The 18,523-nt window shown below is 42.3% G+C and overlaps 1 protein-coding gene across 1 annotated transcript in view; it reads left to right on the top strand.

The window, feature by feature from the left end:
- LOC144689615 (synaptojanin-2-like) overlaps positions 1 to 18,523 on the top strand; it is a 283,459-nt gene that overhangs the window by 221,551 nt on the left and 43,385 nt on the right. The window contains 4 exon segments of the mRNA XM_078556842.1: positions 6,601 to 6,769; positions 10,945 to 11,106; positions 11,222 to 11,347; positions 11,480 to 11,610. Coding sequence (XP_078412968.1) covers positions 6,601 to 6,769; positions 10,945 to 11,106; positions 11,222 to 11,347; positions 11,480 to 11,610 — 588 coding nt within the window.

The following is an 18,523-nucleotide window of genomic DNA, read 5'->3' as shown; positions in this document are numbered from 1 at the left end:
AGAGAAAAAAAATTCTCCTCATCTCTGTCTTAAATGAGAACCCCTTATTTTTAAACTGTGTCCCCTAGTTCTAGGCTATCCCACAAGGGGAACCATCCTTTCAGTATCCACCCTGTCAAGTCCCCTTAGGATTTTATATGTTTCAATAAGATCACCTTCAATCTTCTAAACTCCAATGGATACAGGCCCAGCCTGTCAACCTTTCCTCGTAAGATAACCTCTCCCCCCACCACCACCCCAGGTATCAGTTGAGTGAACCTCCTAATAGATTTATATCTTTTCTTAAATAAGGAGACCAAAACTGTACACGCTACTCTAGATATGATCTCACCAACACCCTGTACAACTGTAGCAAAACATCTCTACTTTAATAGGACCATAGAAAAGTTATGGGACAGAAAGAGGCCATTCAGCCCATCGTGTCTGCGCTGGCTGAAAAAACTAGCCACCCATTATAATCCCACCTTCCAGTAGCTGGTCCATAGCCTTGAAGGTCACAACATTTCAGGTGCAGATCCAGGTAACTTTTAAACGAGCTGAGGATTTTTGCCTCAACCACCAACCCGGGCAGTGAATCCCAGACACCTGCCACCCTCTGGATGAAAAGGTTTTTTCCTAATATTTCCTCTAATCCTTCTACCAATCACCTTAAATCTGTGCCCCCTGGTAATTGACCTCTCCACCAGGGGAAACAAGTATTTCCTGTCTACTCCGTCTAGGCCCTTCATAATTTTGTATGCGTCAGCCAAGTCATCCCTCAGCCTCCTCTGTTCTAAGGAAAACAACCCCAGCCGACCCAATCTTTCCTCATAGCCCTGGCAACGTTCTTGTAAATCTCCTATGCACTCTGTCCAGAGCAATTGTGTCCTTCCTGTAATGTGGTTACCAGAACTGCACGCAAAACTCCAGCTGTGGCCTAACCAGCGTTTTATACAGTTACAGCATTACATCCCTGCTTTTGTATTCTATACCTTGTGCAATAAAGGAAAACCTCCCATATACTTTCTTTACCACCTTATCTACCTGTTCTGCCACCTTCAGGGACCTGTGGACATGCACTCCAATGTCTTTCACAACCTCTACCACTCTCAATATCCTCCCATTTATTGAGTATTCCCTTGCTTTTGGTTCCACTCCCAAAATGCATAACCTCACACTTCTCCAGATTGAATTCCATTTGCTACTTTTCTGCTTCCTCAACCAAACCATTGATATCATTCTGAAGTCCACAGCTATCCTCTTCACTATCACTACACTGCCGATTTTATTGTCATCTGCAAATCTCCCGGTTTTGCCTCACACATTTGTGCAAATCATTAATGTATACCACAAACAACAAGGGATCCAACACTGAGTCCCGTGGACCACCGCTGGAAACCTCTTTCCATTTGCAAAAACATCCATCGGTCATTACCCATTGTTTCCTGTCGCTGAGCTAATTTTGGAACCAACTTGCCACATTCCCCTGTATCCCATCAGCTTTTACTTTTCTGACCAGCCTGCCATGTGGGACCTTGTCAAATGCCTTACTAAAATCCATGTAGACAGCATCCACTGCATATCTCCAATCCTCTGGTCCCTCTCCTGTATCTAGTGAGAATTGAAAAATGGTCCTCAGGGCATCCGCTATTTTCTCTCTGGCTTCTTTTAACAGCCTGAGATACAATCCATCCAGACCTGGTGATTTATCCACCTTCAAGGATGTCAGTCTCTCCAGTACTTCCTCTCCCACTGTCCTTGTTGTACCTGACATATCACACTCCTCCTCTTTAACTAGAATGTCGGCATCATCCATCTCCTTTGTGAAGACGGAGATAAAGCACTCATTAAGAACCCTGCCCACATCTCCTGCATCAAAGCATAAGTACATTCTTGACAGGTCCTACCCTCTCCTTAGTTACCCTCTTGCTCTTAATGTACTGGTAAAACATCTTTGAGTTTTCCTTGATTTTACTTGCCAATATTTTTTCATATCCTCTCTTTGCTTTCCTGATTTTGTTTTTCACTTCACCCCTGTATTTTCTATATTCCCCTAGGCTTTCTAATGTATTATTTATTTTGTAACTGTCATAAGTTTTCTTTTTCTGCTTTATCTTATCCTGTATGCTTCCAGATAACCAGGGGCTCCAGATTTGGCAGTACCACCCTTTTCCTTTGTGGGGACTGTCGTAGAATCTCACTTTTGAATGCCCTCCCACTGGTCTGTCGCTGATTTCCTGTCAAGTAGCTGTAACCAGTCCACTTTCACCAGATCACCTCTCAGCTTTGTAAAATCTGTCTTACCCCAATTCAGAACTTTTACTCCTGTTCTATCTTTATCCTATTCCATAATTATGCTAAATCTAACCATATTATGGTTACTATCTCCAAAATGGTCCCCCACTGCTACTTCATCTACTTGCCCAGCTTCATTTTCTAACACTAAATCTAGAATTGCCACTCCATCTCATCGGGCTTATTACGTGCTGGCTAAAAAAGTTCTCTTGAATGCAAGTTTAAGAATTTTGTGCCCTCTGTGCCCTTCACACTGTTTGTATCCCAGTTGATATTAGGGTAGTTGAATTTCACAACTATTAATGCTCTATTGTTTTTCCACTCAGAAATTTGCCTACTTATTTGCTTTTCTATCTCCCCCTCACTATTTGGAGGTCTATAGTACACCCCTAGTAGTGTGGCTGCCCCTTTTTTATTTCTGAGCTCAACCCATATGGTCTCATTTGATGATTCATTTGCTATATGGAAACATAGAAACTAGGAGCAGGAGTAGACCATTCGGCCCTTCGAGCCTGCTCCACCATTCATCATGATCATGGCTGATCATCCAACTCAATAGCCTGCTCCTGCTTTCTCCCCATATCCTTTGAACTCTTTTGCCCAAAGAGCTATATCTAACTCCTTGAAAACATACAATGTTTTGGCCTCAACTACTTTCTGTGGTAACGAATTCCACAAGCTCACCACTCTCTCGGTGAAGAAATTTCTCCTCATCTCAGTCCTAAATGGTCTACCCCGTATCCTCAGACTGTGACCCCTGGTTCTGGACTCCCCCACCTAAACCCCCTCACAGCTGTAATTGATTCTTTAACCAATAATGCTACACCCCGACCTTTTTTTTTTAGCTCCCTCTCTGTCCTGCCTGAAAACCCTATATCCAGGGATGCTGAGCTACTAATTTTGCCCCTCTTTAAGCCAAGTTTCTATTGTAGCAATGATACCGTACTACCATGTGTCTATCTGTACCCTCAGCTCATCAGTTTTGTTTGCTATACTCTTTGCATTTACATAAATTGCTTTTAACGCTGCCAAATTCCTGCACTGCGCAATTTTTAACCTGTGCTTCTTCTGTCTTTCAGAGTCACTCAATAATTCTCCATCTTCACTTCCTGCTCTGCATTTGTCCTATCTGAATTTGCCCTCAGGATCCCATCCCCCTGCCAATCTAGTTTAAACCCTCCCCAACAGCACTAGCAAATCCCCCTGCGAGGATATTTGCCCCCGTCCTGTTCAGGTGTAGACCGTCAGGCTTGTACAGATCCCACCTTCCTCAGAACCGGTCCCAGTGCCCCAGAAATCTGAAGTTCTCCCCCCTGCACCATCTCTCCAGCCACGCATTCATCTGGTGTATTCTCCTATTTCAGTATTCACTAGCATGTGACCTTGGGGGTAATCTGGAGATTACTACCTTTGAGGTCCACTTGCTAATCTCTTTCCTAACTCCTTAAACTCAGCTTGCAGGACCTCATTCCCTTTTCTACCTATATTGTTGTGAACCACGACCTATGATGTGCACCATCACCCTCCAGAATGCTGTGTAGCCACTCGGTGACATCCATGACCCTTGCACTAGGGAGGCAACGTACCATCCTGGAATTTCATCTGTGACCACAGAAGCACCTGTCTGTTCCCATAAATATAGAATCCCCTACCACTATTGCTTTGCTGTCTTTTCTCCTCCCTCCCTGCACAGCTGAGCCACCCATGGTGCTCTGGTCATTACTCTTGCTGCTCTCTCCAGAGGATCTGTTTCTCCTGTTGGTATTCAAAACTGAGTACCTGTTAGAAAGTGGGATGCCCTCAGGGGACTACTGCACTACATTACCAATAATAAAATTGTACAGTTACCAATAAATTACCTAAGTCGTGAAGTTTTAAGTTTTGCTTTTTCTTTCTTATCCAGATGTTTATAGGCCTTGCTTCAAAATAATGAACTAACCCGACTATTTATACACAGTCCCTTGCCCTAAGAACTTACTGATGAATCAACTTATGAGTTTCCTGTTTGTTGTTTTTTCACTGTTTCTTCAATCCCTGCAGTTGAATGGGTTGGAATGCTTCTCCAGTCCCTGACTGCAGGTAATATTCCATTCCCCTGCAATAAACAACAGCATTCCACTTGCCTTCCTAATCACTTGCAGTACCTGCATACTAACTTTTCCTCATTCGTGTACCAGGGCACCCAGATCCCTCTGTACTTCAGAGTTCTGCAATCTCACTTCACTTAAATAATATGCTGCTTTTCTATTCTTTCCTGCCAACTTTGGAAAGTTCACACTTTCCCACATATATTTCCACTCCATCTGCCAAATTTTTGCCCACTCGCTCAACCTTTCTATGTCCCTTTAAAGACTCTTCATGCCCTATTCACAGCTAACTTTCCTATCTATCTTTGTGTCATCAGCAAATTTAGTAACCATACATTTGGTCCCTTCATTTAAGTATTTGATATAAATTGTAAATAGTTGAGGCCCCAGCACTGATCCCTGTGGCACTCCACCCGTCACATCTCACCAACCCGAAAAGGCCCCTTTATTCCCCTCTGCTTCCTGTTAGCCAACCAATCCTCTATCCATGCTAATATGTTACCCCTACACCATGAGCTTTTATTTTGTGTAGTAATCTTTGATGTGGCATCTTGTCAAATGCCTTCTGGAAATCCAAGTACACCACACCTACAAGTTTCCCTTTATCCGTATTGCTTTTTATTCCCTCAAAGGACTCCAATGAATTAATAAAACATGATTTCCCTTTCACAAAACCATGTTGATTCTGCCTGATTACACTGAGATTTTCTAAGTGCCCCACTATGACCTCCTTAATAATAAATTGCAGTAATTTCCCAATGGCAGATGTTAAGCTAACTGGCCTGTAGTTACCTGCTTTCTGTCTTTCTCAGCTCTTGAAAAGAAGACTCACAATGGCTATTTTCCAATCTGATGGGACCCTTCCACAACATAGGGAATTTTGGAAAATTAAAACCAATGCACCTACTACTTCAGCATTTCTTTTAAGACCCTAGGGTGAAGTCCACCAGGACCTGGGGACTTGTCAGCTTTTAGTTCTAATAATTTCCCTGGTGATTGTAATTGTTTCAAGTTCCTCCCTCCCTTTCACCTCCTGATTCACACTTATTCCTGGGATGCTACCTGAATCCTCTACAGTGAAGACAGACACAAAATATCTGTTCAATTCAACTCCCCTTTCCTTTTTTTCCATTATTAATTCCTCATTCTCACTCTCTGGGGCACCAGTACTCACTTTACTTACTCTTTTCCTTTTTAAATACCTGAAGAAACTCTTACTGTGTTTATATTTCTAGCTAGCTTCTCTCGTACTCTAATTTTCCTCTCCCTATTAATCTTTTAGTCATTCTTTGCTGTTCTTTATATTCTGTCCAGTCTCCTGACCTGCCACTCATCTTTGAAAAATTATACACTTTTTCTTTCAATTTGATACCAGCTTTAACTGCTTTAGTTAGCCACGGATGGTGTGCCGTTCCCTTTGAGTCTTTCTTTCTCATTGGAAAGTATCTTTTCTGAGTATTCTGAAATACCTCCTTAAATGTCTGTCACTGCATTTCTACTGACCTATTTCTTAACCGAATTTCCCAGTTCACTTTAGCCAGCTCTGTCTTCGTGCCCTCATAATTGCCCTTATTTAAGTTTGAAACGCAATGATATGCTCATGGCGGGCAAACTCTGGCCTGAGCGTGCCTGCCTGCAGACTACAGCTTCAGGTAGAATGCAGTACCTCCAGAGCTGCATTTGAGTGCCCCAAGATAATTTATAATAATTTGAGGGAGGGGGGAATAAGAGGCACTTTAATTCTTTAATTCATTCTTTAATAAAAACAGAATTGAGGAAAATTATTATACAAAATTTTAACTTGCAACAAAATTAATATTTCAAATAGCATTGCACTTTAGGAGGGATGTCAGAGCCTTGGAGTAGTTGCAGAAGAGATTTACTATAGAATGGGGCTGGGACGAGGGGCTTCAGTCATGTGGAGAGTCTAGAGAATCTGGAATTGTTCTCCTTAGACTGGAGAGGTTTAAAGGGTGATTTTATCGAGTGGTTCAACATTGTGAGAGGCTTTGATAGAGTAGATAAGGTGAAACTGTTTCAGTTTGCTGGAGGGTTGGTAACCAGACGACACAGATTTCAGGTGATTGACAAATAAACCAGAGGAAAGGTGAGATTTTTTTAACTAAGCGATTTGTTATCGTCTGAAATGCATTGGATGGCTGGTGGAAGCAAGTTTTGTGTAATTATTTATTTGTGCTGTTCCATCAATTTAAAATTAACATGATTTAACACCTTTAAGGTTAATGGCAGAGTGGTAAGTATAAGACCCTGGATCAGAAACTGGCTGAATGATCTACATGAAGAAATGAACATTAATAGGAACAGTATTGCACCGATGTCCCCGACTGCAAATTCTTGCCTGCTTGAAGAAACCTTTGATTTCGACAGTCTGGATTATGACACCGAAGGTAATTCATATGCTACATAAGTTTTGTGTTGTTGCTCCAGGATATCAGTTTTTCACTTGCAGTTTTCAACATGAGTTCAGAATTTCAATGATTAGCAAAAGTTGAGTGGAGAGCGATTACCCTGAAATATCCAACGGACTTCCAAACACCTAATCAACACAATCTCCTGAATAAAAGTCCTAACTTGTACAGACCTAGATCAGCCAACAATACAGTCTGCTGAATTTGTTTCAGTTTTTAGGGTGACTGCTCTGCCTGTGTATTCACTATCAATTTACAATACATGATTAGAATTTGCATAATCTGCTTTGGGCACAGTGGCATTTTGACACTTGTGTCCTTACAGAGCTATTCGACAATCTTTTGCTGTCTCCAGGCTAACATCTTTACTGTTCAGTTAAACCTAGATCCAAAACTTGTTCATAGCCAGCGAAGTATAGTGCATGAGCATATTTTGTCAAAGGAGGGCTCATTGGTGGTAGAGTAATTAGTACTGTAGTTCCTGCATCAACAATTTCTCCACTAAACTGTAATTAAAAGCATTTACAGATAAGCTAGCTGTATGGCATCAATGCATTTTTGCCAACTGAGGACTTTTTATACATTTTAATTGTAGATTACAGTGGTCAAAAATGGAGCAAACAAGTTTGAACTGAATTTAGATATTTGAACAAATAATGCAGGCTGGCACTTCTGAGTACTGAGGGAGTGCAGCACTTTTGGAGGTGTTGTCTTTTAGAGGAGATGTGAAACTCCATAAGCCCTTTCACGTCACTCCAGTCCCACATTATATGGTTAAATATTTATGCTCTCAGAGAAGCTAAGGATGTGCAATAAGTGCTGCCTTCCAGGTGCCATCAAAATCTGAAGAACAATTTAAAAAAAATAATGTTATAATTTAACTAAGTAGAAAAAAATCATCAACCCATCACCAGCAATACAAGATCTAAGAAAGCTTTCTCCTATCTCTATTGTTATACAAGACTAACATGCCTATTACAGTCTTGGTTTGAACATGGACAAAAGAGCTGAAGAGGTGAGGTGAGAGTGACTGGCCTCGACATCAAGGCAGCATTTGACTGAGTGTGCCATCAAGGAGCCCTAGCAAAACTGGGGTCAATGGGAATCACTACCCTGAGGAACAACTGCAATGATGCCCTGAAAACTCTCCACTGGTTGGAGTCATACCTAGCACAAAGGAAGGTGGTTGTTGGAGGTCAATCATCTCAGTTCCAGGGCATCATTGCAGTTGTTCCTCAGGGTAGTGTCCTAGCCCCAACCATCTTCAGCTGCTTCACCACCCACTCGTGGATGAGGTTTCCTAAAAACCGTAAAGGCCGTTTGGCCTTTTCGCCTGCCCGCCAACCATTAGGTTGGACGGGCAACGTAAAATTGGAGTTAATTAGGATGTTAATGGCCTTTGTAGGCCTTTCAATTATTGGCAGGGGCGCAGCCGACACTGGCGCACGCTCGCCAAACTAAATATCACGAGACAGCATGATAACATCGAGACACACGCCCAACATCATCGCGCATCATTTTACGTTCTGGCATATTGGGCCCGCTCCCGCACGCCAAATGTAAAATTCTGCCCATTGAGTCTATTTGGATAACTAATGTGCATTAAACTAGGAACTAATCTCATAGCCCTTCTCTACACCCTTTCCAAAGCCTTGATAACCTCCACCATGTGAGGAACCAAAACTAGACCCATTTTTCTAACTGAGGCCCAACCCAGGTCTTAAATGAGGACAAAGTGGTCTGCTTTGTTTCATAGTTAATTGGCCTCTGAATATGTCCTAGACCTTTTTGCTTTAATTATAGATTTATCGCATTTGTTATCTACCTTTAGAAATTGCTGCATTAGAACATCCACGTCTCTTTCTTTCTTCCATTTGCTTTCTTTCTTATCCTCGTTGCTTGCCTTTATGTTTAGCATTTTCCTTTTCTGAGTGTATAACACTGCATGTTTCTAAGTTAAACATAATTTGCCAAACACAGGCCCAATCTAGTTTGTGATTGTTGAACGTTCTCTACAGTCCGAACTCTCGCACATGTCTTGGTATTTTCTGCAAGCTTGTGGATCGTTCTTACAACAGCGACTGTAGTTCATTAATTAAAATATTAAATAACAAAGGCCCTAGCATTCTTGCAGGATACCGCTGATCCGAGAAGACCCAAATTCATTTGCAAACACTTTCTGCCTACAGGAATTTCACAACTTCTCAATTCACCACATTAATAAACCAAATTATTTTCATAATCTTAAATCAGCTTTATCCAGATGAGCAAAACTTTTTTTTCTTGATAAACAAACCGTTGCAGAAAATGTAAATATGCAATTGAATGTACTTAGGATTCTTAACAGGCATGTCAACAATACAGATAGGAAAACTGTTTTGTTGATTTTCCTGTCTGTCAGCTGGCCAACTCGTGTGGGAAATTGAACTAAATGCAAAAGATTTTTAAAAATTGTTCATGTAGGCATCACTGACAAGGCCAGCATTTATTACTCATTCCTAATTGCCCTAGAGAAGGTGGTGGTGAACTGTCACCATGAACTGGTACAATCCTTGTGATGTAGATGCACCCACATTGTAGCCTCCTCTCCACACTCCTCTTAAGTATTGGAAGCATTTTGCCTGCTGGACTTAAAGAAACAGTTGTTTTTACATGATGCTTTATCACATTCTTAATGCACTTTACAATCAATGAGTTATTTTTGAACTGTAGTCACCGATTTTATGTAGGCAAACATAGCAGCCAATTTGCACACAGCAAAGTCCCGCAAACATCAAATGAATCTCTTCTGGGATTCGCAACTCTTTTGCTTCTGAGGCCTTCCCTCAAATGTTACAAAAGCTCCATGGATCCTTTGCAATACAATATAAATATTTTATATAATTATACATTTTATTGTTTTATTTACTTAATGTGAAACTTATTACTGCTGCTGAGTAACGATTCTGTCGCTACAGGACAACCACATAGAAGGGAGCCATTTGGCTCATTAAGTCTGTAGTAGTTCTTTCAAAGAGTAATCTAGTTGGTCCCATCATCTGACTCTTTCCCTACACCCCTACAAATTTTTTTTCCTTCAAGCATTAATCCAATTTCCTGTTGAATTTGTTTCCACTGCCCTATCAACCATTATGAGGGTACTTGGTGTACCAGTTAGAACGTCATTACCTGAAGAACCCTATACCTTACAGGAGCACTATTCAAGTAGCCTGACAGCTCTAGGGCATCACCAACATTCCTAACCTCTCCCTGCGAAACAGCAGGCTTGGAACAACTATTGCGAATTTTCCTTCCCTTCAGTTTCTCCTCCTCCTATGTTTAATTAAATGATCTATGTTTTTCTCTCATCCTATGGGTTGTTCCTACCCCTTTCGCCTACATACTTCTGCTTGTTTATAGCAACTCCAGTTGCAAGCATGCTCTACACACACAATTAACAGGACCTATTACTATTACAGGCCCATAACTTCCAGCTATCCTCACTTTTCTGACCGTTTTTGTGTCCTGTTTCTGCCAGGTTTGTCTCTTGCTTCTGCCAGGTTTGTCTCTCTCGAGGGATTGATTCTGTAGGCTTTTTTCACCACCCGTCTTCCTCTCTCCAGGGCTTCCTGCTGCCTCTGAGTTGGTTCCCAACTAAATGTTCCAGATGTGTCTGGGTAGGTTGCTCCACAGTTTAAGTACCCGGAGACTTCTCTCAAAATAAATTGCTAACCCCGCTCAAGCTGATAATTAAAACAGAATGATTGGCTTGTGCTATTCAGGAGTGGGATGGAGCAGCTTTTGGAGAGAATGGTAATAAATCAAATGTCAGGTAGTCATTAAGTAACATTTTATTATTGGATCTAGAGTGGACAATGCATTAAAAATGTTCTCTGCAGTTTAATTTTAATATTGAATTTTGTAACTGAATTGCTGGCTCATGAGAGAGGTGAGAAGCATGGCGTATAAAATGATGGTATGATGCTGAATGTGATTAGTAGTCATTAAGAGTTAATTGATCCGGGGCTAGATTGATGGCATTAGAAATCCCTGCAGAGTATCAGCAGTGAACCCCTTAAATCTTCCTCACAGGACCCCACTTGAGAGCCCGTGTTGTAATCTATCAAATGCAGTGCGTTGTTGAAGTCAACTAAATGCGCATCCTTTCTGTGTAGGAGATATAGACGAAGATCTAGATGAAATTGTTCCACAGCACTTGGTGACAGGACAAACAGAAAATCACAAAAATGCACCTGAAGAGTCTCCAGAATCTAATGTTAAAGAGGTTCATGAGTTTCAGTTACTTAACAGAGTAACTCAAAAGGAAGAAATAACAGGTATGTAATCACTTTTTGAACATGATCAATAGCAAATATTATTTATTTTGCTAAAAGCTGGGGAGTTTTACTATTAACTATTCTATGGCATCTAAATATGCAACTCCTGTTTTAGGCAATGCAAAATGTCCCGCAATTGATCAGGAGGTGGCTCTTCAAAGTGAATTTCGACCACGTGCAACAAGTAGATCTATGTCAGTACCTGATCGACCTCAACCTCCACAAAGACCTCCTCCTCCAAGTAAGAACTACTAAACAGTTAGCTATCAAATGACGAGTTCAATATCCGAGTAAACCTAGTAGTTGATGGTCAACAGACATTTATTTAATTGCTTTTATTTTAAAACTGCGTATCTGTTTTTTTGTCCCTCAGCTATACAAAACATGAAAAAATCTTCCTCTGATATTTTGTTTTCATCTGAAGAAAGTCCTTTCCAGGCTTTGATTTCAAACTCATCCCAGGTTCTTCCAGGGACAACTCAACAAGCTGTAAATTATGCACAGGTACCGTACCTCAATCCAGCACCCTTGGGACCAAGGCCTTGTTGGATTTTAGATCTTGCCGGATTTGGGGTCAAATGGTTTGGGCTGCGGGCAGTTCGGGTCAAGACCGGTCGGGTGGGGTCAAGTGTTGCTTGGAGTGGGATAGAGCGGCACACGAAGCGATGAGGCTGGTAACTAGTCTGGAGCCGCATAGCACCAATGCAGTACTTAGTTGAATGGTTCAGGTAAGTTTTAAAAATTTTACTCAATTAAAATTGATGCATGGAACATTATAAAATTGTCCAGTTTTTGCAACAGCCGGTTTTTGGGTAGTGGAATTTGAGATACTCTTACCTGTAGTTGAAATTCATAGTGATACAGCACTAAAGGAGGCTATTGGCCCATCAAGCCTGTGCTAGCTCTTGAAAAGAGCCTATGCAATTAGCCTGATTTCCCTGCCCATTCCTCATAACCCTGAAAATTCTTCTTTCCAAAGTGTTTATCAAATTCCCTCTTGAATGCTATTGAGACACCTTTCACCACCCTTCCAGCTAGTGTATGCCAGATTGCAGTGTAAAACAATTTCTCCTCATGCTCCCTCTTTTTTTGCCAATGAGCTAAAATTAGTGTCCTCTGGTTACTGACCCTCCTGCAAATGGAAACCATTTCTCTCTATTTATGATATCAAAACTCTCAAAATTTTGAATGCTTCTATTAGATCTCCCCTTAACCTTCTCTGGACTAAAGAGACCAATCACAGCTTTTCTAGTCTCTCCATATATATTACAGCAGCTGTTACAAATAATAAATGTGTTAAGTTGTGTGGGAAATACTGCATCGAGGCAGAAGGATAGGTTAGGGTCTCTTGTTCAAATAGATTTTACATACCAATGCATGGTGTATGATCATAGAATCAAATTGCCAACGCAGCCTGGAGGATGAGTTCATGAAGTGTATTCTGGAATCAACAAGGGAGGAAGCTATTTTAGACCTGGTATTGTAACAAGACAGGATTAATTAATGGCCTCATAGTAAAGAATCCTCTAGGCAAGAGCGATCATAACATGATAGTATTTCACATTCAGTTTTAGAGTGAGAAATGTGGGTATGAAATTAAAATCTTAAACTTAAATAAAGGCATTTACAAGGGTATGAAGACAGTTGACTAAAGTGGACTGGGAAAATAGGTTAACAGATAAGCCGCTAAAGAGTAGTAGCAGACATTTGTGGAGATACTTCATATATCTTTAAACAAAGATATAGTTCATTGAGAAGAAAAGATTCTATGAGAAGGATGCACCATCTATGGCTAGCCAAGGAAGTTAAGGATAGTATCAAATTAAATGAAAAGATTTACAATGCTGTGAATATTAGTGGTAGGCCAGAAGATTGGGAAAATTTTAAAAAGCAGCAAAGGATGACTTAAAATAATAGAGGGAGAACTTAAGAGTATGAGAGAAAATTAACAAGATATATAAAAACAGACATTAAAAGCTTCTGCAAGTTTATAAAAAGGAGACAATTAGCTAAAGTGGTCCCTTAGAGGGTGAGACTGTGGAATTAATAATGGGAAACAAGGAAATGGCACAGACTTTGAACAAGTATTTTGTATCTGTCTTCACAGTAGAAGACACAAAAACCATCCTAAGAATAGTAGAAAATCAAGAGGCAAGGGGGAGGGAGGAATTTAAAACAATCACTAAAGGAAAAGTACTGGGAAAGCTAATGAGATTAAAGGCTGACAAGTCCTTTGGGTCTGATGGCCTGCATCCTAGGACCTTAAAAGAAATGGCTGCAAAGATAGTGGATGTAACTTCCCAAAATTCCCTAGATTCTGGAAAGTTTCCAGCAGATTGGAAAAGTGCAAATGCAACATCTCTATTCAAGAAAGGAAGGAGACAGAAATCAGTAACTACAGGCCAGTTAGCCTCACATCTGTCATTTGGAACATTCTGGAATCCATTATTAAGCAGGTAGTAACAGGACATTTGGAAAATCATAATACAATCAGACAGAGCTAACATGGTTTTGTGAAAGGGCAACTGTGTTTGACCAGCTTATTACAGTTCTTTAAGGACTTAACAAGCAAGATAAATAAAGAGATACCAGTAAATGTAGTGTGTTTGGATTTTTAAAAGGCATCCAATAAGGTCCCACATAAAAGGTTACTCCAAACGATAAGAGCTCATGGTGTTGGGGATGATATATTAGCATGGATAGAGGATTGACTAACTAACAGGAATCAGAGAGTTGGGGTAAATGGGTCATTTTCAAGTTGGCAATCTGTAACTAGTGGAGTGCCACAGGGATCAGTACTGAGGCCTCAACTATTTACAATTTATATTAATAACCTGGATGACGGGACCAACTGTATTGTGACCAAATTGGTGGTTGATAGGTAGGTAGAAAGCAAGTTGTGAGGAGGATACAAAGAGTTTGCAAAGGGATATAGATAGGCTAAGTGAGTGGGCAAATAATTGGCAGATGGAGCGTGTCTACTTTGGCGGGAAGAATAGAAAAGCAGTATATTATTTAAATAGAGAGATTGCAGAAATTGCGGTAGAGAGGGATCTGGGTGTCCTTGTATATGAATCACAGATAGTTAGCATTCAGGCATGGCAAGTAATTAGGAAGGCAAATGGAATGTTGGCCTTTATTGCAAAGATGGAGTATTAAAGTAGGAAACTCTTGCTACACCGGTACAGGGCATTGGTGAGGCCGCACCCAGAGTATTGTGTACAGTCTCCTTACATAAGGAGGGATATACTTGCTTTGGAAGCAGTTTAGGGAAGGTTCACTCAGCTGATTCATGAGATGAAGGAGTTATTTTACGGAGGAAAGGTTGAGCAGATTGGGCTAATTTCCAAAACTCCCTAGATTTGGGAAAGGCTCCATTAGATTGGAAGATAGCAAATGTAACTCCATTATTCAAAAAGGGAGGGAGATGGAATGTGGGAATCTACAGGCCAGTTAGCTTAACATCTGTCACAGGGAAAATGTTAGAAGCTATTATTGAAGAAACTACAGCAGGGCACTTGGTTCAAGGTAATCAGGCAGAGTCAACATGGTTTTGTGAAAGGGAAATCATATTTAACCAACTTATTGGAGTCCTTTGAGGAAGTAACATGTGCTGTGGATAAAGGGGAACAGGTGGATGTACTGTATTTAGACTTCCAGAAGGCACTTGATAAAATGCCACATCAAAGGTTATTGCGGATAAAAGCTCATGGTATAGGAGGTAATTATATTGGCATGGATAGGAGATTGGCTGGCTAACAGGAAGTAGAGAGTAAGCATAATTGGGTCTTTTTCAGGTTGGCAAGATGTAATGAGTGGTGTACCACAATGATCAGTGCTGGGACCTCAACTTTTTACAATTTATATAAATGACTCAGATGAAGGGATGGATGGGATGGTTGCCAAATTTGCTGATGACACAAAGTTAGGTAGGAAAGCAATGTGTGAAGAGGACATAAGGAGGCTACAAAGAGATATATATAGGTTAAGTGAGTTGGCAAAGATCTGGCAAATGGAGTATAATGTTGGAAAATGTGAAATTGTCCATTTTGGCAGGAAGAATAAAAGAAAAGCATATTATCTAAATGTTGAGAGATTTCAGAGCTCTGAGGTGCAAAGGGATCAGGGTGTCTTGAATCACAAAAGGCTAACATGCAGGTACAGCAAGTAATTAGGAAAGCTAGTAGAATGTTATAATTTATTGCGAGGGAATTGATTGAAAAAGTAGGGAGATTAAGCTTCAGTTATACAGAGCACAAGTGAGATCACATCTGGAGTATTGTGTAGATTATTGGTCAACCATATTTAAGGAAGGATGTAAATGCATTGGAAGCAGTTCAGAGAAGGTGAGAAGGTTTACCAGACTAATACCTGGAATGGGTGGGTTGTTTTATGAGGAAAGGTTGGACAGACCATGCTTGTATCCGCTGAAGTTTAGAAGAGTAAGAGGCGACTTGATTGAAACACATAAGATCCTGATGGGACTTGACAGGGTGGATGTGGAGAGGATATTTCCTCTTGTGGGAGATTCTGGAACCAGGGATCACTGTTTAAAAATAAGGGGTCGCCCATTTAAAACTAAGATGAGGATAAATGTTTTCTCTCAGAGGGTCATGAGTCTTTGGAACTCTCTTCCTGAAAAGGTGAAGGAGCAGCAGGACCTGCTGCACACACAGCTGAAGATCCACAGAGAGTTGTCGCTCGTAGGTGGCTCACTAGACCCAGGGTCTCTGGACGGCTGCAGATGACTGAGAACCAGTGTCACTGAAGACTGTGCATGCCTAGGAAACTGGTCAGTCACAAATGCCACCTGCTGCAGAATTTGGTGCCACAGGGACATGGAGGGCATCTACTGCCAGTGGCCGTGAAAGTGACCACGCCGCTCAACTTTTACACCAGTGGCTCTTCCAGGGCTCCACAGGTGACCTATGTGGGATCTCGCAAGCTCCCACACACAAGTGTATCCAGGAGGTCACGCACGCTATTTTGCAAAGGCACACAACTTTGTGCATTTCTCTTGGGATCAGAGAAACCAGGAAGCAAGAGCACTGGGAGTTGCGCAGATCTCAGGTTTTCCACAGGTGCAGGGTGCCATTGACAGCACTCACCTAGTGCTTGGATCTCCATGGCAACAAGCAGTCAACTACATCAGTCGCAAGGGCTTCCACTCGCTGAATGTTCAGCTAGTGTGCGACCACCTCAAACATATTCAACAGGTCTCCGCACAGTTCCAAGGGAGTGTCCACGACCCCTACATCCTTAGCTGGTCTCAGATCCCTAACATCTTCCAGGGTCCACAGAAGCTGCAGGGATGGCTCCTCGGGGATAAGGGCTACCCACAGAGGATGTGGCTGTTGACGCCTGTGCGGCGGCCTCAGCCTGCAGCAGAGCGACGGCATAACGAGGCTCATGCTGAGACCTGGACTTTGGTGGAGCAAACCATAGGCATTTTGAAAACTAGGTTCCGGTGCCTCAGCAGGTCCAGTAGAGCACTGCAATACAGTCCCCAGAGGGTGTTATGCATCTTTGTCGCTTGCTGTGCACCCCATAACCTGGCACTACAAAGGGGGGAGGACCTGGCTGAGGAGGAGATGGAGGAGCTGCATTTACCCTCCAATGAGGAGGACGCGAAGGGAATGACAGTAACCAGGTCCTGGAAAGCGAAGATGCCAGTGATGAAGCCATTGCACTGCCCAGACAAGGCAGGTGGGCTGGAGAGGCCCTCATAGCCGCAGGATTTGTGGAGGATGATGATGAAATGCAGTGAGGACAGGCCTGATATCCTCGCCTTGCATCCCTGAATGTTTGACTCCTGTGTGGCTATGGCAGCGCACATACCCTCAGTGCTCAGGCTCCTGTCATGGAGATGCAGCAGAGGCTCTAATAGTTGCTAGATTCTAGGAAGACGATGACGACATGCAGTGAGGACACTGATAGATTTTCACTTTTCCTCTGTGAATGTCTGACTCCTGTCTGGCCAAGGGCAACTCGCTTGTGCTCTGTGATCAGGGTCATATCATGGAGATGCAGCTGTGAAACTTTAAATGTACCTGATCCTTTGTCCACCTTCAGCACCTGACCCCTTCAGGAGCACAGCGTCACTGGTCACAGATGCTGAAGAGATTGGGGCGGGGACAGCCCCACCTTAAAGGTGCTGAGAGCACACAGAGAGAATGATGGAACTCTGTTATACCTGCCCACTACATTTGGCATCAGAAATGTGTCCAGTGAGTGTGAAGCTGGACCATCGCTTTGGTCTGAAGGTTACACACTGCACAGGGAAGATGCCCTACACTGAGATACCTGCCTTTATCTTGTACAGGAACCAAGTTTTCACATCTGAGTGACACGAACGCTGCTCATCATAACAAGGAGCCATAGGCAAGGACATATTCTTGGAAGTTTATTTACAATAGTGAACATTATGTACAAGTGATTAACACCCATGCCCAGGCTGTGCAACTACATCTTCTTAACCTTCCTAACCCTGTTGCTACATCTTGGTGCTCCCTGGGCATCCACAGCGGAGGTGGAGGCAGCCTGCGAACTGCAGCCCTGCCTGCGAGACTGGGCGTAGCGGTCAGCGGGCAGCATCTGCTGGATGATCTTCCCTATGGGTGCTGAAGAGCCCTTGGCTGAGTCCTTGAGAAGGGGAAGCTGGAATGAGGTCAAGCTACCCTGCACCCCTCTTGCGCTAACACTGTTGGAGGCTAACTATGGCATCAGTGATGGAGTTCAGCCCACACAGTAGTGAAGGACCGATGCGCTCGACCAAGGTCTGCATAGAAACATAGAAACTAGGAGCAGGGGTAGGCCATTCAGCCCTATGAGCCTCCTGCACCAATCATTATGGTCATGGCTGATCATCCAAGTCAATAGCCTGCTCCCGCTTTCTCCCCATATCCTTTGATCCCTTTTACCCCAAGAACTATATCTAACTCCTTCTTGAAAACATACAATGTTTTGGCCTCAACTACTTTCTGTGGTAGCGAATTTCACAGGCTCACCACACTCTGGGTGAATTAATTTCTCCTCATCTCAGTCCTAAATGGCCTAACCCGTATCCTCAGACTGTGACCCCTGGTTCTGGATTGCCCCACCATCGGGAACATCCTTCCTGCATTTAACCCTGTCTAGTCCTGTTAGAATTTTATATGTTTCTATGAGATCCCCCCTCATTCTTCTGAACCCCAGCAAATATAATCCTAACTGACTCAATCTCTCCTCATATGTCAGTCCCGCCATCCCAGGAATCAGTCTGGTAAAACTTCGCTGCACTTCCTCTATAGCAAGAACATCCTTCCTCAGATAAGGAGACCAAAACTGCACACAATATTCCAGGTGTGGTTTCACCAAGGCCCCGTATAATTGCAGCAAGCCATCCCTGTTCCTGTACTCGAATCCTCTGGCTATGAAG

Source organism: Cetorhinus maximus, chromosome 14, assembly GCF_964194155.1.
Source record: "Cetorhinus maximus chromosome 14, sCetMax3.hap1.1, whole genome shotgun sequence".
NCBI classification, from domain to species: Eukaryota; Metazoa; Chordata; class Chondrichthyes; order Lamniformes; family Cetorhinidae; genus Cetorhinus; species Cetorhinus maximus.
This window is presented reverse-complemented; position numbering and strand designations above follow the sequence as displayed.